Source organism: Cibotium barometz, chromosome 30, assembly GCF_041138505.1.
Source record: "Cibotium barometz isolate CiBa-2024 chromosome 30, ASM4113850v1, whole genome shotgun sequence".
NCBI lineage: Eukaryota > Viridiplantae > Streptophyta > Polypodiopsida > Cyatheales > Cibotiaceae > Cibotium > Cibotium barometz.
In genome coordinates this window covers 32,649,694-32,675,803 of record NC_141075.1, presented here as the reverse complement: position 1 = coordinate 32,675,803, position 26,110 = coordinate 32,649,694, and the positions used below count along the sequence as shown (strand labels likewise).

Below are 26,110 nucleotides of genomic sequence, written 5' to 3'. Positions count from 1 at the left end.
AACCTTTTGTCATATGCACAGTGTGTATCTACCGTGTGCTACACGCACACAAGACTAGCTTCGAGGTTTGGGGAAGCTTGGAGCTAGGCAGGCTGATTGGTGAGCTGAGTTAGGGATAGACTAACGGGCGGGCATCCAAGTATGGATGGGCGGGCATCCAAGTGTGGATGCCCGATGACCGGCCAAGAGCCTATAAAAGGGTGGCCAAGGTTAGTCATTAGTTCATAGAGTCTCGCGTGTCTTTGTGAGAGCTCTATGGTCAGGAGCTTGGATCTAGTGCAGATGTGCACCTACTTTATGTAGCCAAGGTTGGCAGTAGTCTCGAGGCCCGCAAGGGTAGCTCCGTGGCGGTATGGGACTGTTAGAAGTCATCTCCTGTCTATTTGTATACACCAGGGCCTCTGTTGTGGGTGTGCCCGTCCGTATTTTATTTTTCCACACTCCCCGTATTTTTTCCCTATTTTTCCCATTTTTTTCTAGTGGCTGGAGGGCTGCCAGTTGATGCCAGGAGCACTCTGAAGCTGGCCGACTGCATCTGTATCAGCCGTGGGCTGTAGGAGTGCTGGCCGACTTGTTCTGTCTAGGCGTGGGGCATCTGGAGCTGGCCGACTGCTATATTCAGCAGTCGTGGGATTTTACTCAGTCGTGGGCCCTTTCTAGAGCTGGCCGACTGCCCTCATGGGATTGTATATATTGCCCCTCATCCTCCTCCACTTTCTCATTCAGTATTTCCGGGATCTTGTGTATAGAGAAGAGTTTACACACATCTCTCAGTGTTTCTTGTGCTGATTATTTTCTGCAGTCTACTTGCTCTTGTCTGCCCAAGTTTGGATATCATTTGCGCTGCATATTCTGACATGGTATCAGAGCCCTAGGCTCTAGGAGATCTTGGGCGTTTTTCTGAGCAAGAGGGGGAGCGGTGGACTGTTTCGGGCTGAACGGGAAGTGAAGGTGCAAGAGGAAGGCGGGCAAAGGGGCTGGACAGCCACTCGCATATTTTCTGATTTTCAAATTTTTCCCACCCACCCACTCTTTCAGGTTACTCTCCGAGATGGCGGATTTACTCGAGATGGCAGAGAAGCACGTGAAGATTCCGACTCTCCCCACGTTCCCAGTGGATCGGCAGTTGGACGGGTCCAATTATGGCATCTGGAAGGTCATGATGGAGTCAGTTCTGGAGTCATATGATCTTGCTGATTTTATTATCAAAGGGGTGCCAAGGCCGGAAGCTGAGGAAGGGGAGTTATTATCGACGAGGAAGGACCGAGAGGCACAGGCATAAATGTGGGACCGTGTCAACGCCAGGGTCCGGTCGTTTATATTCCTCAATTGCACACCACAGGTGATCAACCATGTGAAGCACATGACGCTGGCGAGAGGCATATGGGAGCACTTGGCTTCTTTGTACAACAGGGTGTCACCCATGAAGCGGATATCCTTGGAAGTGCAGATGCGGGTTATGAACCCTGCAAAGTCTTCGACGATGCGGGAACACATTAACAAGCTGCAGGCCCTTCAGCAGGAAGTCCTTCAAGCTGGGAAAGAGATATCATCTGAAGATATGGCCATCACGTTACTTTCCCACTTGCCTGGTCAGTATTCTGCTTTCTATTCCTCGTTGATCACTAGTGGCAGGCTCAGCACCATTACTTGGGAGGAGCTTGTGCCAATGGTCTTGGACCAGGAGGAACGTTTCACGAACCCTCCTCACGGCGGAGGTTCGGAGGCCTTAACTGGCCAATGGTCGAAAGGCCGTAATACCAACAAGGGCAAAGGGAAGGCTTCACCGGAGAAGTCTTCCGAGAAGAAGCCTGATCCAGAACGAGAGAAGCTGAAGGCCGAAAGATCGTGTAATGATTGTGGCGAGAAAGGCCACTACTGGAGGAAGTGTCCTAAGCGGACAGGGAAGAGTGCTGATTCCTCAGCCTCAGCTGCGAAGACTCCGGCATTTGTGCACTTGGAGATGGTGGACTCCGATGATTCATCGTCTTCGAGCGAGGAGGCAGTTGGCTTCACCGCAAAGGATACTCGGGAGTGGATTCTCGACAGTGGCGCTTCCAGGCACATGACTCCATCCCGTGACTTCTTCCTGGATCTGAAACAGCAGTCAGGTCGTATCTTTATTGGCGATAACTCCACTATTCCGATTCATAGTGAGGGCCGGATGGAGATCATTCCCGACGGCAAGGGGGGCAAGCATGCTTCCCGTGTTCTTTATATCCCTGCTCTGGGCTTTCATCTTTTGTCAGTGCATGAGGTATGCAAGACTGGCTTTCGGGTGGAATTTGCGGAGCATTCAGTTGCTCTAAGGGACCGTGAGACAGGCAAAGTTGTTTGGGAAGGCGGTGTGGAGAACGGCATCTACAAGCTCTCTGCACTCTCCTCATTGACAGGCTCTCAGGTCGGAGATCTGGGGCACTTTCGTTTTGGCCACTTAAATGTGGATGCTTTGCGGCGTGCCTTCCGGGACCAGATGGTGGTTGGTTTGCCAGATGTTGGTAGTAGGCAAGGACGTTGCAGTTCTTGCATACGTGGTAAGCAGCACAGGGAATCCTTTCCGAAGCAGGCTTCCAGGCGGGCTTCGAAACCTTTGGAGTTGATTCACACTGACTTGTGTGGACCACAGCAGATACCATCCTTGGGAGGATCTCTCTACTTCATGCTGCTTGTTGATGATTGTACGAGATTCACGTGGGTCTACTTTCTTTCACAGAAGGACCAGGCTTTTGCTCGGTTCAAGGATTGGCACGTGATGGTGGAGAAAGAGTCTGGATTTCAGGTCAAGACTCTCAGGGCTGACAAAGGAGGTGAATTCCCCTCGACTGTATTTTTTTGGTTTTGTGCAGATCATGGCATCAAGAGGGAATTGGCGAATACCGGATCGCCTTTGGAGAATGGAGTTGTTGAACGTAAGAACATGACTGTGGTGGAGATGGCGAGGACCATGCTGGAGCATCGAGATCTTCCTCGTCCACTTTTGGGTGAGGCTGTGGCAACAGCTGTCCATACCATAAACCGCTCTCCGACGACTTCTGTACCCCATATGACTCCATTTGAGGCATATTTTGGCAGGAAACCCGATGTCTCGCACTTTCGTGTCTTTGGGAGTGACGCGTATGTACATATTCCGAAGAAGCAGAGGGGGAAGCTTGACTCCAAGTCCCGCAAGCTGGTATTTGTGGGGTATAACTCTCTTTCCAAGGGATACAGGTTGTATGATCCAGAGAGGAACGAGATTGTTGTCAGCCGGGATGTGGTCTTTGACGAGCATGTTCCAGCATCCACTGTCGAGGAGCCGCCACTTCTTGGAGATCCAGAGGAGTCTGATGATGATTCCCAGTATACCACTCCAGTTGATCCACCTCAGTCATCACAGGAGGTTGAGCCCGCAGCTGGAGTTGAGCCCCCGCGACCACAGGAGGCTCCACGATCTGTTCGAGTACCTAGGTGGTTGTTAGACACCCTTCGGGAGTCAGGTGTCACGGAGCTACCCTCCGAGTGGACCACAGAGGACGGCCCTCGAAGATCACATCGAGTCCGAGATAAAAGCAACACGGCGGAGCTTCTTCAGGTGAACTATGCTCTTATGTCTCGTATCATGCGGGATAAAGAGCCCACTTCCGTAAAGGAAGCCCTTTCACAGGATACTTGGAGGGAAGCCATGCAGGTGGAACTTGATGCCATCGAGAAGAACAACACTTGGGAGTTGGTACCGAGGCCGTCGAAGCGGTCAGTCCATTGGTGTCAAATGGGTCTTTAAGACCAAGTACGCGGCTGATGGGTCGGTGGACAAACACAAAGCCAGGCTCGTGGCTAAGGGTTATGCTCAGCGGCCAGGCATCGACTACGAGGATACCTTTGCACCGACAGTGCGGATGACGACGATTCGGACCGTTCTTGCCCTTGCTTCTTCTCAGAGGTGGCCTGTGTACCAAATGGATGTAAAATCGGCGTTCCTTAATGGTGACCTGCAGGAGGAGGTGTACGTTGAGCAGCCTCCAGGCTTTATTGTTCCAGGATCGGAAGGGATGGTTTACAGGTTACGTAAGGCCTTGTATGGTCTTAAGCAGGCTCCCAGGGCTTGGAATCAGAAGATTGATTCCTTCTTTATTCAGATTGGATTTCAGAGATCGGTTGCAGATCCAAACCTGTATCTCTTTCGGGAACGCGGCATGGTCACACTCATCATCCTTTATGTGGATGATCTCATTCTCACCGGCGGTCATGTGGAGCACATTGGAGTGACGAAGGCTGCCTTGTCAAAGGAGTTTGAGATGACCGACTTAGGCTTACTCCACTTCTTCTTGGGATTGGAGATCTGGCAGACCCAGAGGGGGTTTTTCATCTCTCAGCAGCGGTATGTTCATGAGGTGCTTGAGGCCTTTGGGATGGAGAACTGCAAGCCTATTACTTCGCCGATGGACCCGAACACAAAGTTAACAGTTACAGATCCTTGTGAGCCAGTTGATGCCTCGCAGTACCGGAAGTTGGTTGGTTCATTGATCTGGTTGCTGAACACCAGATTGGACTTGAGCTTCTCCGTGGGGCTGTTGAGCTCTTTTATGCAGACGCCATTGAAGACTCATTGGGACGCAGGATTGCGGATCTTGCGGTATCTGCAGAGTACGAAGGATCTGGGACTCTTTTACACAGGAGGGAATGGAGTCAAGCTCCAAGGTTGGAGTGACTCAGATTGGGGAGGAGATCCAGACACGAGGAGGTCTACTTCAGGATACACTTTTACCCTCGGCTCAGGATTCGGTTTCTTGGAGCAGCAAGAAGCAGCCAACTATTGCCCTTTCTTCGACAGAGGCAGAGTATCAGGCTGCTTGTGGTGCTGCTTGTGAGGTTGTATGGCTGCGGAGGCTGCTAGGCGAGATGGGGTTTCCACAGAGGGAGCCCACAGTCATCCAGTGTGATAACTAGAGTTGTATAGCTATTGCTCGGAACCCGGTTTTCCATGCCCGGACCAAGCATATAGAGATACAGTATCACTTTGTTCGTGAGAAGATTTTGGCGGGTGACATCTTGCTACTTTATTGTTCGACGGAGGACAATGTGGCGGACCTCTTCACGAAGTCTCTACCTCAGGCTACGCTCAGGCGGCACTCCAGCTCCCTGGGGTTGGTTTCACAGCCAGGAGCTGAGAGGGGGTGTTAGAAGTCATCTCCTGTCTATTTGTATACACCAGGGCCTCTATTGTGGGTGTGCCCGCCCGTATATCATTTTTCCACACTCCCCGTATTTTTTTCCTATTTTTCCCATTTTTTTCTAGTGGTTGGAGGGCTGCCAGTTGATGCCAGGAGCACTCTGAAGCTGGCCGACTGCATCTGTATCAGTCGTGGGCTGTAGGAGTGCTGGCCGACTTGTTCTGTCTAGGCGTGGGGCATCTGGAGCTGGCCGACTGCTATATTCAGCAGTCGTGGGATTTTACTCAGTCGTGGGCCCTTTCTAGAGCTGGCCGACTGCCCTCATGGGATTGTATATATTGCCCCTCATCCTCCTTCACTTTCTCATTCAGTATTTCCGGGATCTTGTGTATAGAGAAGAGTTTACACACATCTCTCAGTGTTTCTTGTGCTGATTATTTTCTGCAGTCTACTTGCTCTTGTCTACCCAAGTTTGGATATCATTTCCGCTGCATATTCTGACAGGGACGTCACGAGGTAGAGATTGGTCGGCACGTTCAACTAGTTAGCTCAGCTCGTGGCTTGGTGGGGACAACCAAGACTTGTGGGCTTGCCCACGGCTGTCAAGGTTGGGAGGTGAGTCAGGCCTGCATCCCCTTCACGTTTGCTTGGTTTGTTTGCAGGTTTCGAGTCTTGTACTAGGAGCGTTCTACGAGGTGATCCTATGGGGATTTGACACCTTTTGTGGTGGAATGTGATGCAAGTGGAAATTTTTTAGGGGCAATTTTGCAACAAGAAGGGCATGTGGTTTGCCTTTGAGAGCTGAAAGTTGCAACATGCCGAGAAACACTTGCAGGTTTGTGAGAAAGAACTTCTAGCCGTGATTCATGCTCTTACTTCATGGAAACATTATTTGCTTGGGGTTGATTTCATGGTGAAGATGGATCATCAACGTTTGAGATATTTTCTAACCCAAAGTAGGCTTTCCGAGAAGCATATGAGTTGGGCAAAACTTTTTGTCCATGTTTCATTTCTAGATTATCCATACACTTGAAAAGAAGAATGTGGTTGGAGATTCTCTATCTAGGATACCACAGGTACATTCAGTGATCATTGCCTATCATAGAGAGTTGGATTTCATGAGAGATCACTATGTGCATAATGAAGACTTTGGTGGGATAGGTAGAGGATGGTTAGACACTTAATCACTATTCCTTGAAAGAGGGATATTTGATGATGGATACATGGTTATGTTTAACCAAGGATTTGAGGCAAAAAGTGATTGAAGAGTCACATGCACCACCTTATGCAGGGCAGAAAGATATTTCTTCTACTACGCAGGCATTGGAACGGTACTTCTATTGGCCTAGAATAAGAAAGGATATTGACAAGTATATAACCGAGTGTTTGACTTGTCAAAAGTTCAAGTATAATCGTCAAAAGACTCTAGGATTGCTTATGTCTCTACCCGTGCCCGAGAGGCCATGGGAAAGTATAGCGATGGCCTTCAATTTTGACTTGCTGAAGTCAAAGTTTAGGAATGATTTTATTTGGACCATTGTGAATAAGTTTAGTAAGCAAGCTCATTTCATTCCAGTAGGAAGACCATCAAGGTAGACTACATGGCAAGGATTTTTCCAGCATAGGTGTTCAAACATCATGGAATGCCGAAGTCTATCGTTGGTGGACCACCAATTTATTTTGGAGGGCATTGTTTGATAATATGGAGATGAAATTGGATTTTTCTTCCTTGTATCATACACAGATGGATGACCATAGTGAGATATTCAGCCGTATTGGATTTGTTAAAGTGCTATGTGGCAGAAACGAAAACGGAGTGGGAGAAGTATCTTCCACTAGTAGAGTTTGCCTACAACAATACAGTGCATAGTTCCATAGGAAAGGTGCCGTTTGAGGTCGTTTACCACCACTTCCAAGGACTAAGGATGCGATCTTTGTAGAAGATGAGTACGTCGGAGATTTGGATGCGGCTTTTGCACAGGTGCAAATAGCCATAGAGAGGTCAAGGGCTAAGTAGAAAAAAGTTGCGGGCGGTGGAGTACAAGGAAGGTGATTGGGTATTGTTGAAGTTTGAGAAAGCAAGGCTTCGCAAGAAGGGCAAAGAGAAGGTTTATCCTAAGTTGTCCAATTGGTACTATGGACCTTTCCAAAATATTCGAAAAGATCAACGATGTGGCTTTCAGACTGGCATTACCCGATCATTGAAGGATTCAGAATGCTTTTCATGTGAGTCTCCTAAGAGCTTATGAGGGTCTCGACCTTTGAAACCAGTGAACGAGGATCCACGAGAAGTTGAAGAACTAGAGGAAGTTCTTTAACTAGAGCTGATTGTCTTTCATAAGGAAAGAAGGGGATCATCACATGGCAAGGTTTACTAGAAAGTACCTTGTCCAAGTTCAAGAATTATTCGGCTATGGATGCCAAGTGGGTGGATATGAACGTATCCACAGGTTTTACAAGCATATCAGGAAGCTTTTCAGTTGACGACACTTGATTAGAAGGCGAGGGCATATCATTGGCCTTTGTATTTTGACATCCAAGGAACCATGAACAAAGGAGAATGCACAAGGTTTATATTCCACTGTAGGGAATTAGGAATTCTAGAACTCGAGGGTTGTTGTCCAAGTATCCAAAAGGAGCAACTTTGAGATTGAACGACACTAAATCTTTTGTTCAAGACTCACGGGACTAGCCATCTCATGGAGGCACTGCTTATCAGTGAAGGAAATCAAAAGTGAGTACATGGATATGAATACTGTTAGTCTATCATAGTCAGACATTGACATGGGTAGTTGGACTACAGTAGGAATTGGTGTAAAAACCAAGGAAATTGGTGTCAAAACCAAGGAACTGTTTGTGCATTCATTTGTTTATTTGATTTATGCTCATGAGCATATTTGTGTATGTGTACCAAGGGTCAGGGATGCCCTGTTAAACCCAAGGACGAGCATGTGTGCACGTGTTTGTCTCTTTTGACATATAATAGGTGTGTACCCTTGACAGGAAGAGAATCATGCTGGGAAACTCCTGCTTGAGGGTGATTCTAGAGGTGCAAGGGTTGGGAGTATCTGCCAGAGAGGTCAAAACCCAAGGTCACTCTGTGTGAAGGGTGAAAATCGTGAGGGCAAGCCAAGCACAAGAGAAGAGGAGGACATTCCGCATGAAGAACCATGTCTCAAGAGCCAGAGAGAGAAAGCTAAGCCCACAAAAAAGCAGAGAAAAGCAAGACCTAACAGTTGAGGATATAAGTTGATGGGACCGGAGCATCAAAATATAGGTGGTTGATATGCAAAAACGCAATGCGCGTGCAAAAAAAAAGTTTGGAAAAAAAATTAGAGAAAAAAAGTTTTGAAAAAAAGGTGGTGTGGCATTGATGTTGTGACGATGGTGACATGGCACTGACACGTGGTAGGAAAGTAATGCATAGTCGCCTTATAGGCTTGGAATGATGTGACTAGCTTTTGGAAAGCAAAAGATTAAAAGCTTTTTAAAAACTAAAAAGAGAAGAGCTTTTATTATTAAAAAGATGCTTTTTGGACTGTAAGTGAGTTTTAAAGCGCTTTTCTCAAGTGCTTTTGGGCAAGAACTATAAATTCAGCTATTCTCTCATTGTTAAGACATGTGAAAAGACAAGAGAGCTCTCTAGCTCTAAGAACTTGTACTCAAGGCTCCAAGGAGTTTTATCTAATATAACTTGGAGGGGGGGTCTGCCCAAGGCTATTTCGATCCCTAGCGTGGTGTCTTCTTTCTCTACTCTCTCTCTTTCTTGTTTATTTTTAGATTTTCTCAAGGTTTTACGTGTGAAATTATTGTTTTGTTGAATATAAGCTAAGTACCCGTGCCAGAGACCTTACGAAGGTCTATTTCACCGACTGGTGGTGTCCTTGAATTTGAGTAGTAGTGGGTGTGGTGTCCTTACCTGCTCTCCATGCATCCATATATGGTGTGCCTTCTATGCTCATTTTCTGACAGTGTGTGATGGCGTCTGCCTTGGCAGACTCACCTTCTTGCAGCCCAACCACCCGCACATGTAATGCCCGAATCTTCCTTCTTTTATTCTCCTCAATCACGTCGTGAATAATAGTGGGCATGTGTGGTGTCTTGTGTCTCTTGGTGACCTCTATCCATTCCTTCTTAACTTCGTTCCTCACTACTGCAGCCCTTTCAATCTCCACAATGTCCTCCTAAAGCTTCACCTTGAGGTTTGCAACTTAGGGACTGATTTCCCCTTCTTCCTTCTCTCAGTCTTGTATTTCTCCATTCAGCTTGGCAATCTCTTTCTTCATTCCATCTACCTGTCTAGCATGTTATTCTTTCATCTTACCCATCTCCTCTTGTATTTCTGCCATCTCCCGTTCGCGGTGATCTTCTTGGGTAGTCAAAATTTCTATCAGCAGCCATACGCACACTAAGTCCATTTGGTTCTGTACTTGCATTGATTGGACATTAATCTTTCAGAACTTTTTTCAATTCCCCTTGATCTGGTCATTTTTGGCTTGGGGGCTTTCAAGTTTGATTTCCAATGTTTGTTTGTGCATAACTGTCACGGGGTTTTACTAGGGAGGACACGTATGAAGGTATCCATGAGCTTTCCTTCAGTCAAGTGCAGTGATTGAGGTGCATCCAAGGAAATGGATAGTGAGAGAGGTTAGTTGGGGTTGTGGAGTTGCTTGGATTCTTTTAAGTTGAAGTGCAAAGGTGACAACTTTCAAGGATCGAAGTAATAGATCTTGATAGGTTTTGGATTTTGGAGTACAATTGTTGGTGGCTATAAAGGGGTTTTGGGCACCTCTGCTCTTTTCCTAGCTTCTTAGTTTACGTGGGGGTGGACTTCAATTACATGCCTTTGCACTTGTACATATAATTCCAGTTTTCTGTTGGGTCCTGGTTGTGGGGTATAGATCTTAGATGAGCATTTCTGAGTTATCATAAGTGTGAGGGAGGGGGTCTTTGCTGCTCTATGGAGTAATGGAATTGAACCTTGTTATATACATGGTCAGTGTTTTTTATAAAACCTTTTTTGGGGGAGATGAATTTAGTATTGATATAGGTCGTGTACATAAGGAGGGTGGAGGAGGGTGTTCTTTACTCAAGTCTGAGAGGTAAGTGAGTGTATGAACCACCCCTATTAGAAGTTCTTTTTAATGTATATCACTAAGGCTATATATTAACCTTTACCACCTCTTAAGTTTGATTTAGTTCTTTTTAATGTATATCACTAAGGCTATATATTAACCTTTACCACCTCTTAAGTTTGATTATTTTTTCGAAGAGTAAGGACAGCTTGATAATTTCAAGCGTTTACCACCTCATCTTGCTGACATCTCTGCCATACTAATCTTCATCACCCAACGGACCTCGCCATTGGCGTACCCTCCCTCTAGCAACCTTTGAAGCTTTTATGGTAAGCAAGCGTATCTCTTAAGCCTCGCAACACCAGATGCCCGCCATGCTGCCACCATCGTTGTCATTGTCATCGTTCATCATCATCATCATCGTTGTCGTCGCCATAACCTACTCGTGCCCACCATAATGTTGAATATCGACTGTTCACATTATCCTCTTTCCATTGCCTCAACTCAAGGCAACTTACACTTGGCTGGCTGTCACACACACCACCATACCCATGTTCATCGCGCGATGACTACGGTCCTCTACTATTGCTACTACGCACAACCTGCAGACCTCATCGTCATCTTTAACACTGCTGTTTTGCCTCGAAACTGGTCATGCCTACCTCTTGCTCCTGGCATCAACAACATCAACTCGTCATCATCATCATCAACTTGTCACCATCTCTGCACCATACCCGCCACTCATTGTTGCACAACTTGACCTGCTGCCTTAGAAGTTAGGTTATGATGAACAGCTCGCGTCCTCCAAAGAAGACAATGATCAGTCCTTTGGGAGTGACCCATGACCAATATAGGTGTTGCCACGCTAAATCTCTCCTAAGCACTAGTGTGCACTCTAAGTTTGCCGATGAAGACCCCGTCTAGATAAGGGGGAGAATCAATATCCCTCTTCCTTCCACATCTCCCTCTAGATCCAAAGAGATGTAAAAGGCGAGCTCAAGACTAGGACCAGTTAGCATCAACAGATGCCATTGCATCCGCTGAAGTTAACACAATAGCTGACACTGCACTAGTAGCCACCTCTGAAGCCTTGTTTTGTTGTCATCTGATGAAGAACTAGATGCTGGCTTCTTTGCTTTATGTTGGCCCTTGTCCCTTTTCTTCACGTCACAGACCTTATGGTGTGGCCTTCTTATCGCAATACCAACCACTAAACCTTTGACTTTGACTTACCCTTCTCTTCTTTCTTTGTGCTGAATGGTGCAGCAAAACCTGCTCAAAACCTTATGGTGTGGCCCTTCTTATCACAATACCAACACTAAACCTTTGACTTTGACTTTCCCTTCTCTTCTTTCTTTGTGCTGAATGGTGCAGCAAAACCTGCTCCTCACCTTTACCTGCCTGCTCAAGCCTTTTGTTCCTCATCTCTTCTTCAAGTATCAGTGCTGTCAAAATCAAGAGGCTTATGCCTATGCCCAATTGTCAAAGAAGTGATAAAACTACAATAAGGAGGCAAGTTGCTCAAGACCATATGTGCCAAGTGTGTACTGTCAACTTTGGAGTCAATGGCCACTATTGTCCTGTAAGTCCTTCACTTGAGTAATGTAAGAAATGCAGAGTTACCTATTAAGAGACGAACCATATAGCTGACTTTCCAAATTGATCACCCTGTTGAGACTCTTCATCTCAAACTATCCTTGCAAAATACTCCAAGCCTAGAGCACAAGGGAACTTGCTTCAGGTTGATCTAGAGGATTAATCATCTTCTTTCCATTATGTATATAATCTTGGTCATGTAATCCAATGAATAATGCTACGTGAGGGTCCTTTATATAGGCACTCGACCTAGCCTCAAAGTGAGTGCACTAAAGTGTATTCTTTTTTTTTTTTTTTGGAAAAACGATCCTTCTATTAGTTAATGAGAAAACGTCATAAGGCTACAAAGCTCACCTCACAAGGAGGGATAATAAACACAGTGAACACCGGAGCTCCACCCCCGTGGCTGGCCGCTCTCTGGGGGGGGGGGGGGGGGGGGGGGGGGGGGGCTACCTAGTAGTACATGCGGGAGGTGAGAAGAGCCAAACTGGAGGCCTGTAGTGCCAAGTGACATCCTCGCCCCTCGCGATGAGGAAAGGGCCAGGCTGCCAAGTGCGGAGGAATGCCTTGCGGCGATCTCTCATGCGATCCGAGTCGCCCTGAAGTTTCCCCCAGTGTCCTCTCAAGGTGTGAATGATGTCCACCCAGAGGGCCTGTATGACCTCCGCCGGTGGAGTCGCCTGGCGGTCTATGGCCTCCCTGCATTGGGCTCTCCATATGTGCCAAGCCGTCATGCTGCTGATCATCTCCCATCTGTGCCCGTCCCCCTCCTGGGAGACTGCCGAAGAGAAGTCTGGCGTCGGAACCACCGCCATCGCCCTGTCAGAGACCTGGATGGTCACACTGCCAGGGATGTCCTCGTATCCAAGGGCCGGGCCGCTGTCCGTGGCCCAAGCCAGCGCACCCCACGTCACCATCATCTCACCTGGCGAGCCTGCAAAAACCATCCTGAGAGCGTGCTGCCAGACCTGCTGTGCCTGTGGGCAATCCCATAAGCAGTGCCGCTGTGACTCCTGTGCATGGCCGCACCGAGGGCAAGGCGCTGGGTGTCTGCCAAAAGCTAGCCAAAAACCCACAGCCAGTCCTCTATGCGCTGTAAACCAGAGAAAAAGCGTCACCTTCCGGGGCCGGAAGCTGGCCCAAAGGCGCTGCCAAAAGTCCCTAAGGAAGGCGGAGAGCCCCTGTCGCCGCCAATGCCCGGCCGCCGCCGGGGTGCCCACTATCCTGTGCCTCTGGATCCGCCGCCCCAACCTCGCTATGTACTGAAAAAAGAGGGTGCCTGGGCTGGTAGGGGCCGAGTAGGGATCTCGCCAAAGCCACTCGCCTGGATCCCACTGAAGGCGAATAAGAGGCCTGCTATCCCAAGCCCATAATCTCCAAGAATAGTCCTCCCCTATCGAGGCCGGTGAGGGGTCTACATGCCACTGTCTCTGATGAAAGCCGACCACCCGCACCCTCTGAAATGTTGGGTATAAAGTCCCAGTTTCGCCTCCAGACCTTGATCATCGCGTAGCTCTTGTCGAGAGCTTCGCGGCCATATATTTACTTGTACATTTGGCCCTCATTTGGGCCTTGTAAAGGCATTCTTTGTATTTGGTCCGCCGGGCGCCCCATAAGTTGGGCGCCCGCCCATACCCTTGTATCACTATAAATACGAGGTCTCCCTTGAGCCTCAATAAGACATTCAAGATATTCTTGAGCATTGTGTGAGTTCTCTCTCTCTCTCTCACTCTCACTCTTCTCTATCTCCTCTGCACTTCCTTGGCTAAGGCTCTTGTGTTTGAGTCATTCTCCTCCAACAACTGGTATCAGAGCTATGGAGGGAAGCTGTATGCAGAAGCTATGGAGTTAGAGGTGTCTTCCACCACTTGACTACGGGATCGTCAAACACCTCCCTTTTTATCATCAAGATGGTGCGTTTTTCTTTCTAGAGTGCTGCGTTTTTTTTTTATTCTCTCCCTCTGCTGCCCCCTTGTGCTGCGTTTTTTCTCTCCCTCTGCTGCCCCCTTGTGCTGCGTTTCTTCTATCCCTTGCTCCCCCTTGTGCTGCGTTTTTTTTTGCACTCCATTGCTGCGTTTCTGTGCTGCGTTTTTGGTGCTGCGCTGCTGTAAACAGCAGCGTTTTCTGTGGTCTTGTTCTCTGCCTGCTGTACGGCTGCCATCAGCAGCAGCTAGGGCTGCAGCCAGCAGCCCCACGACTACCAGCAGCAGCCAACGCTGCTGCCAGCAGCCCCACGACTACCAGCAGCAGCTAGGGCTGCAGCCAGCAGCCCCACGACCACCAGCAGCAGTCCGGGCTGCAGCCAGCAGTCCCACGGCCACTAGCAGCAGCCGTCTTTGCCTCACGGCCCTCCAGCAGACGGGATCTTCGAGCAACACCAAAGACAGCAACTTTCTGCCCCTCGGCGAGTTTACATCGACATCTGGTGATTCTCTTCCGACGTCACCTTCACTTGAAGTTGTTTCATCAATCTACGAGCATCCTACAAGTCAACCCATATCTGGTACATAACATCTTGCTATTACTTACTTTCTGAAGTGTCAGTTTGATAAGTCATGGCGTCTACAAGTGATCTTAAGGGTCTACTAGAGATTAAGAAGTTTGCAGGCACTGGGTTTGATCTTTGGAAGGTGAGGATTCAGAATATCCTCTATCTGCGGGAATGTGATACTGCACTTGAGCAGTTCAAACCCGCTGCTATGACAGATGATGAATGGGGAATCCTGAACAGAAAGGCCGTTGCCTATCTCCAGATGGCTGTTGCTGATGAGGTTCTTGTAGACCTCAAAGGGCTGACAACAGCCTATGCCGTTTGGGAGAAGCTGAGAAGCACCTATGAGATCACCACGCCAGTGAACCAGGTACATCTCATCAGGAAACTCATGAATATGCAACTTGATGATTCTAAGAATGCAGTAGAGCATATTACTACTTTCACAGGGGTGCTTAATCAGATGCAGGATTCTGGATTGCCTGCTTTTGATGATAAGTTGAAAGCTATCTTTTTGCTCACTACTTTGCCTGACTCTTGGGAAACACTTGTGGTGTCACTTGGGACAAATCCCAACCTAACTTTTGATGGAGTCAGGGGTGCTATTCTCAATGAAGATATCCGGAGGAAGACCTCAGAGACTAGCGGTTCAGCAAATGTCTCACGAGGAAGGACGACCAAGCGGGGAAATACTACTACCAATTCAAAGGGTAGAAGCAAGAGCAAGGGCCAGCAGTCTGATGTTACATGCTACCAGTGTGGTCGTAAAGGCCACAAGAAGCCAGATTGCAAATTTTACAAGATGGAGCAAGACCGGAAGAAGAAATCCAGTCATTCAAATGACAAAAAGAAGGAAAAAGAGAGTAGTTCCAGCAAAGCAGAAGAGTTTGAAAAGGACAAGAGCAAGGCCAATGTGGCCTCTGGTGTTGTCATAGAGGAACTGTCTGACTCAGATGATGTGCTATGTGTTTTTTCTGCTAATGCACTTGATGTTCATAACTTGCATGTCACAGAACCAGATGTTATTCATGCCTTGATGTATGAATCTGATGTGCTTTCACAGACTTGGATTATTGACACGGGTGCCTCTTTTCATGTAACTCCTATCAAGGAGTGTTTTGCAACTTTCACTGCAGGCTCCCGAGGAAAGGTGTTCTTGGGGAATGATCATGCTTGCAATATTGAAGGTATGGGCACCGTGAATTTGACTTTGCAGGATGGTAGTGAGTTTGTGCTGCCAAATGTGAGGTATGTTCCTGGTTTGAAAACCAGTCTCTTGTCTGTGGGCCAGCTTGATGCCTTGGGATACACGGCCATATTTGGAAATGGCACATGGAAATTGACCAAAGGCACAAGGCTGATTTCAAAAGGATGCAAGAAAGGAACATTATATAGCCTTCATGGTCAGGCTTTGTCTGGTAAGTTTATTGCTTTTGCAGAGGTACGCTCCCACATGGAGCTTTGGCATAAGAGACTTGGCCACATGAGCCAAAAGGGTCTCTCCATTTTGTCCTCTTTGAACAAATTTGATGCAAAAGGAAGCAAGCTTGATTTTTGTAATGATTGCTTGTATGGGAAACAGAATAGGAGTTCTTACTCCTCTCGTGCCTCTCGCAAGGCTGAAAAGTTGGACTTGGTCCACTCTGACATATGCAGCATGCCCATTAAATCTAAAGGTGGTTCAAAGTACTTTGTGTCTTTTGTGGATGATCACTCACGAAAAGTATGGATCACTTTGTTGAAATCTAAGGATGATGCTTTTGCTGCATTTCAAAAGTTTTATGCATTTGTTCATACTCAAACAGGAGTGAAGATTAAATGCTTACGCACTGACAATGGGGGTGAGTTTGTTAGTACTAAATTTCAGAAATTTTGTGATGATAATGGCATTAAGAGGGAACTTACACCCCCCTATAGCCCCTCTTCAAATGGTGTGGCTGAAAGGTATAATCGTACACTGTGTGAAAGAATTCGATGCATGCTGTCCACAGCTAATCTCTCTCAGGATTTTTGGGGAGAAGCCTTGAAAACTGCAGTTCATGTTTGCAATCGATCTCCACACACAGCTTTGAAAGGTGGAATCCCTGAGGAGGTTTGGTCTGGCAAACCGTCCTCATATGCCCACTTACGCATCTTTGGTTGTGATGCATATGTGCATATCCGCAAGGAAGACCGGAACAAGCTTGATGCTAAGTCCGAGAAGGGCACCTTCGTTGGCTACGGTGATGAAGGTGAGATGGGCTACCGTGTGTGGTTGCCATCAACCAACAAAGTGGTTCGCAGCCGGGATGTTGTATTTTATGAGGCAAAGCTGCTCCGTAATGTTTGTGCCTCTCATGGTGATCAGAAAAAGGTCAAATTTCAGCAAGGGCAGCCACCCATTGATGCTGAAAATGAGCCCCAGGATGCTTCACAAAGGGCTGAAGATAATGAGTCCGTGATATTTGAGCCAGAAGAGGTTGGACAGCCGCTTCATGCTCCTGGAGGTGTAGGGCAGCAACCCCTATATGCTGAAAATCAGGCTGTTCGTGAAAACCCGCAGCCTTTTGATGCTGAAATTATGATTCCTCCCGATATTGACCCCCAACCAGCCAATGATCATTGGGTACGGAGGTCTACTCGCTTTCGGAGGGAACCTCAGCGTTTTGATCCCTCTTTGCAACATGTTTTGCTTACAGATGAGGGTGAGCCTCTTACTTTCAAAGAGGCTAAGTCTTGTGAACTCCGAAACAAGTGGGAGCATGCTATGCAGGAGGAGATTAAGTCTCTACATGCAAATGACACTTGGGACTTGGTTGAGTTGCCCAAAGGAAGGAAGGCTATTCCTAACAAGTGGGTGTACAAAGTCAAGACAGTTGACGGCCAGCCTAAGTATAAAGCCCGCCTTGTTGCTAAGGGCTATGCTCAGAAGGAAGGGATTGATTTTCAGGAGGTCTTCTCTCCTGTGGTCAAAATGACCACCCTTCGTGTTTTGTTTGCTCTCACTGCTGTTTTGGATTTAGAACTGTATCAGATGGATGTAAAGACAGCTTTCTTACATGGTGATTTAGATGAAGAGCTGTATATGAAGCAGCCTGAAGGCTTTGTCATTCCTGGCAAAGAACATCTGGTTTGTAAGCTGAAGCGCAGTCTCTATGGGCTGAAACAAGCCCCGAGGCAGTGGTACAAAAAGTTTGATGCTTTCATGCTTAACCAAAAGTTTAATCGTAGCCATGCAGATCATTGCTTGTATACTAAAACTGATGCAGATGGCAGCCCAGTGATACTTGTGCTGTATGTTGATGACATGCTTCTTGCAGGGAAGAATAAGAGCATTTTGGAAGCTCTTAAGGACCAGCTGAAGTCAGCTTTTGCTATGAAGGACTTGGGTTCAGCTGAACATATTTTGGGTCTTCGGATTAGACGGGACAGAGCACAGAAGTTGCTTTTCCTCTCACAGGAGAAGTATATCCAGAAAGTCCTTGATAGATTTAACATGGCTGATTCTAAGCCTTTGGGTGCTCCATTGCAGCCCTATGTTAAACTATCCAAGGATGATTGCCCAAAAGATGATGATGCAGCCAATACTATGCGTGGGATCCCTTATGCTTCTGCTTGTGGATCGCTTATGTATGCTATGGTTGCTACACGGCCAGACATTGCTCATTCAGTGGGAGTAGTCAGTCGTTTTATGTCCAACCCGGGCAAAGCACATTGGGATGCTATAAAGTCTATTTTGAGGTACTTGAAGGGGACACAGAAGAAATGCCTTATGTATGGTAAAGGTCCACTTGAGGTGCAGGGTTATTGTGATTCAGACATGGCAGGTGATTCTGATACCCGCAAGTCTACTAGTGGGTACATCTATACTCTTGCAGGTGGTGCTGTTTCTTGGTGCTCTAGACTCCAGAGGATAGTAGCACTTTCTACTACTGAGGCCGAGTACATCTCCGTCACAGAGGCTTCTAAGGAGGCCATTTGGTTAGCACGCCTTGTCACAGAGTTTGGATTGCCAGAGAGGGCTCCGGTCCTTGGTTGTGATAGCCAGAGTGCCATATACCTGGCTAAGAATGCCATGTTTCATGCTCGTACCAAACACATTGATGTACGGTATCACTTCATCAGACAGGTGCTAGATGATGGCTTGATCAGTTTGGTCAAGATTGGCACTCATGAGAACCCTGCAGATGCTCTCACCAAAAGTTTGCCAAAAGCACAGCTTGATATGTGTCTACAGCGGGTGGGAGTTACATAGCTTAGAGGAGCTTCACTGGCCCTTTAAGTGGGAGGTTGTTGGGTATAAAGTCCCAGTTTCGCCTCCAGACCTTGATCATCGCGTAGCTCTTGTCGAGAGCTTCGCGGCCATATATTTACTTGTACATTTGGCCCTCATTTGGGCCTTGTAAAGGCATTCTTTGTATTTGGTCCGCCGGGCGCCCCATAAGTTGGGCGCCCGCCCATACCCTTGTATCACTATAAATACGAGGTCTCCCTTGAGCCTCAATAAGACATTCAAGATATTCTTGAGCATTGTGTGAGTTCTCTCTCTCTCTCTCACTCTCACTCTTCTCTATCTCCTCTGCACTTCCTTGGCTAAGGCTCTTGTGTTTGAGTCATTCTCCTCCAACATGAAAGATACAACCCTGGAACTCATCCAAATCTGGTCGGGTCCTCTGAAGCTGGCCTCCCTCTCCCACCTCGAAGGTGAGTGGGGCGACTCTCTCTGCTGAGCCGCAGACCGCTAGAAGGATCTCATGCTGAGTAAAGACGCCCATCCACTGTGGAGGTGGAGGGTCCTGTACTGGAGTCCGCCACTCCCGGGGGATGGCCGCCTCAATGTCCTGCCTCATCAACTCTCTGCCCCTCATCCCGCTGAGTCTCCTCTCCTGAACCTCTAGAGGCAGCTGCTGAAAACATATCCAGTCGTCTAGGGACTGGGCTGGGCTGGAGCTCAACGGGCCCCATGACACGTGAGATCGCGATCCAACCATATGACCACTGGGAAGTCGGATCAAGGGGTTCCAGATCAATGGCTGCCTCAGGCGCTCCTCATCGGTGCCCGGGGGAGTCTGGAAGAGTGACGGCCTCAGATGCTCCTAGGCCCTCAGAAGGCTAGCTGCAAAACGCTCCTCGAAGCCAAGGCCCACTCCTCTGGATCGTTGCTCTGTAAAGATCCACGTGATGCTGGGGGTCCAGGGGCCGCTAAGAGGAGTGCGGCTGAGAATCCTGGAAACAAGAAACTCCTTCCACGGCTCAGCGCCTGGTAGGAGGCCACGAACCACCAACTTGCCAAGCAAAGCTCGGCTCTGACAAATAGGATCAACTATGCCCAGGCCGCCTCTCTCCCTCGGCTGAGTGATCACAGCCCATGCCACCTTGGCCCTGGCGGGCCGCCCGTCGCCACCGGACCAAAGAAAGTTCCTGATGAGCCTCTGCACCTGGCCAATGCACGCCCGAGAGAAGGCCCAGCAAGAAGTGATGTACCACATGGTAGCAAGCAGAACCTGGTTGGCCACAACCACTCGGCCAGCCAGAGATAAACGAGCGGTACTCCAATACAGAAGCTTCTTCCGAATGCTCAGAAGAAGGGGGGCTATCTGCTGCTCCGGAGATATGTCAATGCCCACATAGCATCCCAAATAGCGCATTGTAGTGCCGGGGGGCAGCCACTGAAACCCATCAACTGGCCTCCAAGTCGGGGGGGGGCACAGAACTGACCCACAACCCACACGACTTGTGCCAGTTGATCAAACCGCCCGAAGCTCTGCCAAACCTGTCCATGGCTGAGGCGAAGCGGCGGAGGTTCTCCTCCCCTCCCTGAAGATAGACAGCAGTGTCATCCGCAAACTCCGAGTCTAGGAGCTCCTCCGAGGTGCGGATGGGCACTAAAGTGTATTCTATGCTGCTGTATGACCAGAACTACAGAAATCCTAATGTTTGATAGCTGCTATCCTGAAATGTGAAGAACCTAGTGCCTAAAGGTGTGAATACTTGGATTCCCCAACCTTGAAAGTATCCATGTTCCAATGTCTAACTGGGAGATCCACATGGGAGTCTGTGTGAGGCTTGGGAGCGCAATAACTTGCGGAAGATCTGGGGAAGCAATGCAGACTCTGATGGATGGGATGCGCCACCACCTCCAAAACGTACCCTATTGATCACCCAATCGATCAAATCAGTGGGTGATGCTCCTTCCGGAGGCCATGGAAGCAAACTATCACGAGGAAACTAGATACACCTGCTAGGGTGTCGGATGCAGGGTCGAAGCCATGGTGCCATCTCACAAAAAATGCATGTGTTGCATATCATGATGGCACTCTGCTGCATCACACGATCAGCCCCACTGTGTGGGTGAATCAAACTCCACATGAGAATAGCCAAGCTTAGGAAAATGTACGTTGGTGATTTTTCAGGGCTCGTCGATGAGTGCTGCCTGGAGCAAATCCTGGATTTGTCCCCGTGTAGGGTGGCTCCTTACGACCTTGCAAACCAAAGTAGAGGCCGCAAGGGAGGATATTGATGAAGCTAAGATCTGGAGGTCTGCCTCTGAAAATAGGCAAGAGACGGCAGCCTCGGCCGGGGACGACGGAGCAGCTGCCATGGAGTCCTACTGGAAGGTGAAGACTAGAAGTGCCTACTCTTGCCGATGAACAACCTGAAAGCTAAACACCTGCTCGGAGAGTGAGGGGCTACAAAAAGAGGGATGGCTAGAGAGGAGCAGGGAGCGAAAGGGGCACACGCAGGAAAAAGGCGGAGGGCGCATGCGGGGATGTGGGGCTGGATAAGTAGATTAGGACAAGGCAGGGCTGGCGAGGCTTAGCAGGGTGGGAGGGGGCAGCAGTGGTGGAACGGATGGGGCGACAGCTAAAAGGGGGCTGCGCGCAGGGCAAGGAGGGCAGCACCTAGCACGGTGGAGGGGCTGGGGGTTAAGCTTAATATCTTGTCCAACAAAAGAGAAGCTTTAAATGAAAGAAAGTCGTAGTAATCTAATCTAGTGGATCTATGATCAGAAACATTCACCATTCCTTTCTAAATTTGGGTTTGGTAACCTCTTCTAATATAGATCCAATGGGTCTATGAGACCAAAAATGCTACATATGTTCCATGTGTACCTGATCATAAACATAAACATGCATAAGAAATGCCAAGAAAAATAGGCCCAATGTGTGTGTGCACGCGCACGCTTGAGAGAGAGAGAGAAAGAAAGAAAGTTGTATTTATGTCTTCAAAAGGCCAAAATGACATATGAAGCTGTTTTTGGACCACTTGCAGTTTTCAAGCCTACGAGCATTAGAGATGGTAAAAGGATGCCACTGTACAAAGATGATTGCCGAAATACTTATCATCCAGACTCTTTAGTTTGTGATGTTGGGCCAACATTGATGGCATTTGGAGGTGAAATGCAGCAGTTAATGCCTGTAAGAGCTCCCTGCTTTATTTAATTTTCCCTTTTCATGTATGTGTCCGCTGCCTCTGCCAAAAATCCCATCTTTTTGTGTGCGCATGCAATCTTGTCTCCAACTTTTGATTCATTCTGTTGTTCATTCTCTTGTTCTGTTTGGGTATTGGTTCCCTTGAGCAGACAGGACATCAACAACAGGATTTTGCCTATGCAAGAAGTTTAGCTCGTTTTTCTGCAGATCTAGGTCCTACAATTTGGAAAGTTACAGCGGAAAAAATACGGAAAGCACTCCCACCAGGTGTTCCATTTGGCCCAGGCTGGGTTCTTGAGCCACCTTCCGGTGTGTTTCCATCAACAAAAGGTCAATTGAATTCAGTGCTTCCTAGTGAGTCTAAGGTTCTTGCTAAGTCTCTGCCAGGTTTTCATGGTAGTAATTCCATCCAGCAAGGTCTCAAGGAAGTGGTGTGCAGTACCTCAACAAAGTCAGTTCCAAGTTCGGCAGCAGAGGAGTGCTGCTCTGCTGAGAAAGTTCCAGAGGTATATCAATTTGTATCCAAATCATTGCATCCAGATCAGCTGCATGCACAAGCTGCTTTGAACCTTGGTCTCACGGGGGCAAATCTGACAGCAGAAGTATCTCAGTCGAAACTTCTTGAGTTGGTATCACAGAATGGCAGGCTATTTTCTTGGGCCTCTAGCAAACCAATGGAGCAAGCTTCCACCTTACAGCATGCCCATGCTCGTGGTACAGGTGGAAGTCATAACCTCTTAAGGGAACAAGGCCTTGAGGGAAGTTCAAACAGAAGTGTCAATCTTGATTCTGAAGCTAGCTTCGTTAACACAGGCAGGGAGTTTACAGGCCAAGAAAGCCGGTATGGATGGCCTAGACAGTTGTCAAGTAGTCAAGACCTTGGGATGATGAGTACAACTCCTTTGCTTCTTGGCATTGAAAAGCAGCAGATGAACCCTGGTAGTGCTCCTGGCTTGCAGTCTCCATCTCAAACCAAGATTTCTGGCAATGCCATTGCTAGCTACTCAGCTCAACATCAAGATGTAGAGGATGCTACTCAGCTTTCCGGCAATGCCATTGCTAGCCAGTCAGCCCAACATCAAGATGTGGAGGATGCTACTCAGCAGCCCAAGTTTCAATCAAGACTAGCTGCTGCTCAACAAGAAAACAAGAGGATTGCTACAACTGTGCCTCAGTTCCTGCAGCATCAATTTTCTCGTGATGTATCATCAAGTGTACAACAAAATTTAGTTCAGATGGATCAGCTAGCTTCTGTAAAACAAGGGCCACAGCTTGGAGGTCTTGGTCCTTGTGGTTTGCAAGAGTCTTATCTTGTGAATACCCATGACTTGCAGGGCACTGATCATGTGAAGTCACAGTCTCACTTCTCAGCTTCAAATATTTCAGAGAGTAAAAATCAAGCCCGGGGATTTGTTTCTAGGATGTATCCTTCGCAAGAGGCCTCAAATTTATCTCATTCTTTAACCCCCGACTTGAATGTAAGTTTGCTCACTCCCAAACCTTCTCTTGCTCAGACCTCTTGTAATCTAACTGATGCCCAGCAGCCTGATCTAGTATTGCAGTTGTGATCTTTTTTCATTAGAGCCGGTCACCCAGCATACACACGTTTGCATACCTCTGAATTCCTCTCTTGGCTAAGCCTCCTGGTATAGCAATGTAGTCAATGCTGTTTTTAGTGGCCTGGCATGCTGTTTATGATGTTCTGAGATGTAATCGCATCGCAGAACAGAGGGATGGATCATGGCCGGCTAAGTGGTGCTTGTACTTCATCCTATTTGGTCACATGGTGGTAGTGTATGAAACTCTACTGTATACAGGGTTAGTTAGCTGAGACCAATCCAAAACTCCAGCCCCATCTCACAGCTCATCTGTCTTAGATTGCCTTGTCCTAGTGAGATGGCCAAAAGGCTTCATTTATTCCATGTACGTGCTCTTATTCTCATCTTCATTTGACATGTAGACAGACAGCAATAGTGAATCAAATGAGCAGCTTTGAAGGGTTTTTTTTTGGTCACTTCTTCACAGTATGTTATGAAGGTCCTTGTAATATGGACATTGTGCTCATTCATTTTAGCTTGTTTTTACGTAGTGCTCACACTCAAGAAATTTGTGATGCATCTACATGAAATTTGAGATGCATCTAACAAGATGCAGAGACGCCTAAAGATCAGAAGGTTGGCTACTCTTGCAAAGACATCGCCGTATGGGGTCTGCAGTGAGATGAAGGCATATTACATTAATCTTTCCTCCTATCTTGTGGCTGCGACTCTGGCGCTGAACGATTCCATTTCAGAAACGAAATGAGATATCAAAGCTTAATGATATAATCAATCAAAGCTTGCATCACCATGTTATTGACCAAAGGTTGATCTCTATAAAAGATGAGCACGTTTCCTACCAAAGCAATGCCAAAATTAACAACGCTGTACACCTTTCAATCTCTTTTTGTAGTAGCAAAGGCTTGTGGAAGTCGTGTAAGTTTTTAATTAGCAAAGTAAACTAGGAAATCATGGTTCCAATTATGATGTCAGGGCATCTACATGCCCATGAAGAATAACATCTTATCTCGGTGATTGGCTTTCATTGTGAGTTCATATTTTAAAAGCAATCAAACTTGGATTGCATCTATGTACGGGCTTGTTGCATGCTCTGTACGGGCTTGCATCTATGTACGGGCTTGTTGCATGCTATCTTGCCAATCTGCTTCTGGGTGTGGGGAAAACTCCCTTACTGTTCTCACTTCTGTTTGTGGGCTGGCAGAGGTTTTCTTGTATCTCCATTGGAATTGCCACCCCTACTATCTCCAATGGGCTTCAATTTCCTTGTTTCAAATCCAATTATATTCAAATATCTTGCTTCACTGGCTCTCCTTTCGATTGATTATCTCGTCCATTACATCTGGAGGGTTGAACCCTCTCATCGTTATTCTTGGAGTTTTCACTCATCATCGTGGGTTATCATGCATGTCCGATTAGTGGACCATCATTGATACCTCAATTGTTAGAAGCCTTCAGCTATGATGTTTTTAGTGGCTTCCAAATCGTCCCTAACTCTCTAGCAAGCCTGTACATATTTCTATAGCCATTCTTAACTAGATAGCTGTTGGATTGCCCTTGGGTGATGCCCTAGGTTTGGTCTATGTAATGGTCTTACTGGTGGCATTACACCTTACACCTTTGCCTCTTCCTCTTTCAAGGCTAGGCATTACAACTCAATTTGTGCCATGCATTTGTAGTTGAATCTCTTTGATTTCTTGTTCCAATTCCATCTTCCCATAATGGGGAAGTACACATTTCTGTCTTAAGGGCATTGGCAACTTCTCTCCTAATCCTAGGAGTGATACATACATACATGCATGCATATGTATACATGCACACACACGTACATATATATATATATATATATATATATATATATATATATATATATATATATATATATATATATATACATATATATGTGTGTGTGTGTGTGTGTGTGCGCGCGCGCGCACGCGTGCGTGTGTGTGTCTGTCTGGAAAACGCTCCAATACTGTATATATATATATATATATATATATATATATACACGTGCACACAGTTGGAGGGGGTTCAATCTTTTTACTTAACCTACATGTAACATCCAATAACGCATTGCTCATTGCTTGACCATGATTGGCTGATTGGGCTTCTTGATCAATTTTAGATTGTAATCCAAATACCCCTTTGGCATCATCCAAAAGGCCACTTGATTTAATATGAGACAATACAATCCTCTCATCAACTTGCTCCTCAAAATGCAGCTTCTTCCATGGATTCCTCACTTCTTTTATTTTTAAAGGTTCTTGTTGCCTCAAATCAAACACCTTCTAGTTGAGTGACTAGAGTCTAAACTCATAGATAGAGGACCTTGGATAATTTGATGGACCCTCGTTCAGAGTGAGGTCGTCACCAACCACTTTTGTTGATCTCAGTTGCATATAATGTTTAACGAGAAAAATTACATTTAAAACAAAAGATGAAGTACATAAGTCACTGCAACGTTTCTCGTCTCTCGATTGATTTTCATGGGCGTGAAAATGTAGATACATGCTATGAGAATTTATCAACATTTTCTTATGGTATATGTAAGTTTTAAGCCAAAAAAGCTATTTTTTGCTAAACTTTTCTTACAAAATATAGAAGTTTTGGATCAGAAAGGCTATTTTTTGCTAGCATTATCTCACAAAATATAGAAGTTTTGGACCAAAATAATATTGGCGTAGATATTATGTTGTGCTTTTGAGAAATGAAAGTTCTTTATGTGACAATATTTGATTGCATCTAAGTACTAGATGATAATTTAACTCGATAAATTACGTGATTTTAATTTTAAGAGTGATCTAGCTTTGTGCCTTAATCCAATTGA

General features: G+C 46.8%; 1 protein-coding gene across 1 annotated transcript in view; it reads left to right on the top strand.

Annotated features, from left to right (window-relative positions):
- Positions 1-23,738, top strand: part of LOC147621395 (uncharacterized) — a 54,701-nt gene extending 30,963 nt beyond the window's left edge. The window contains exons 8-9 of the mRNA XM_086824151.1: positions 21,564-21,709; positions 21,874-23,738. Of these exons, the coding sequence (XP_086680277.1) occupies positions 21,564-21,709; positions 21,874-23,292 (1,565 nt within the window). The 3' untranslated portion in view covers positions 23,293-23,738. The remainder of the gene's footprint in view (positions 1-21,563; positions 21,710-21,873) is intronic.
- The last annotated feature ends 2,372 nt before the right edge of the window (positions 23,739-26,110 follow it).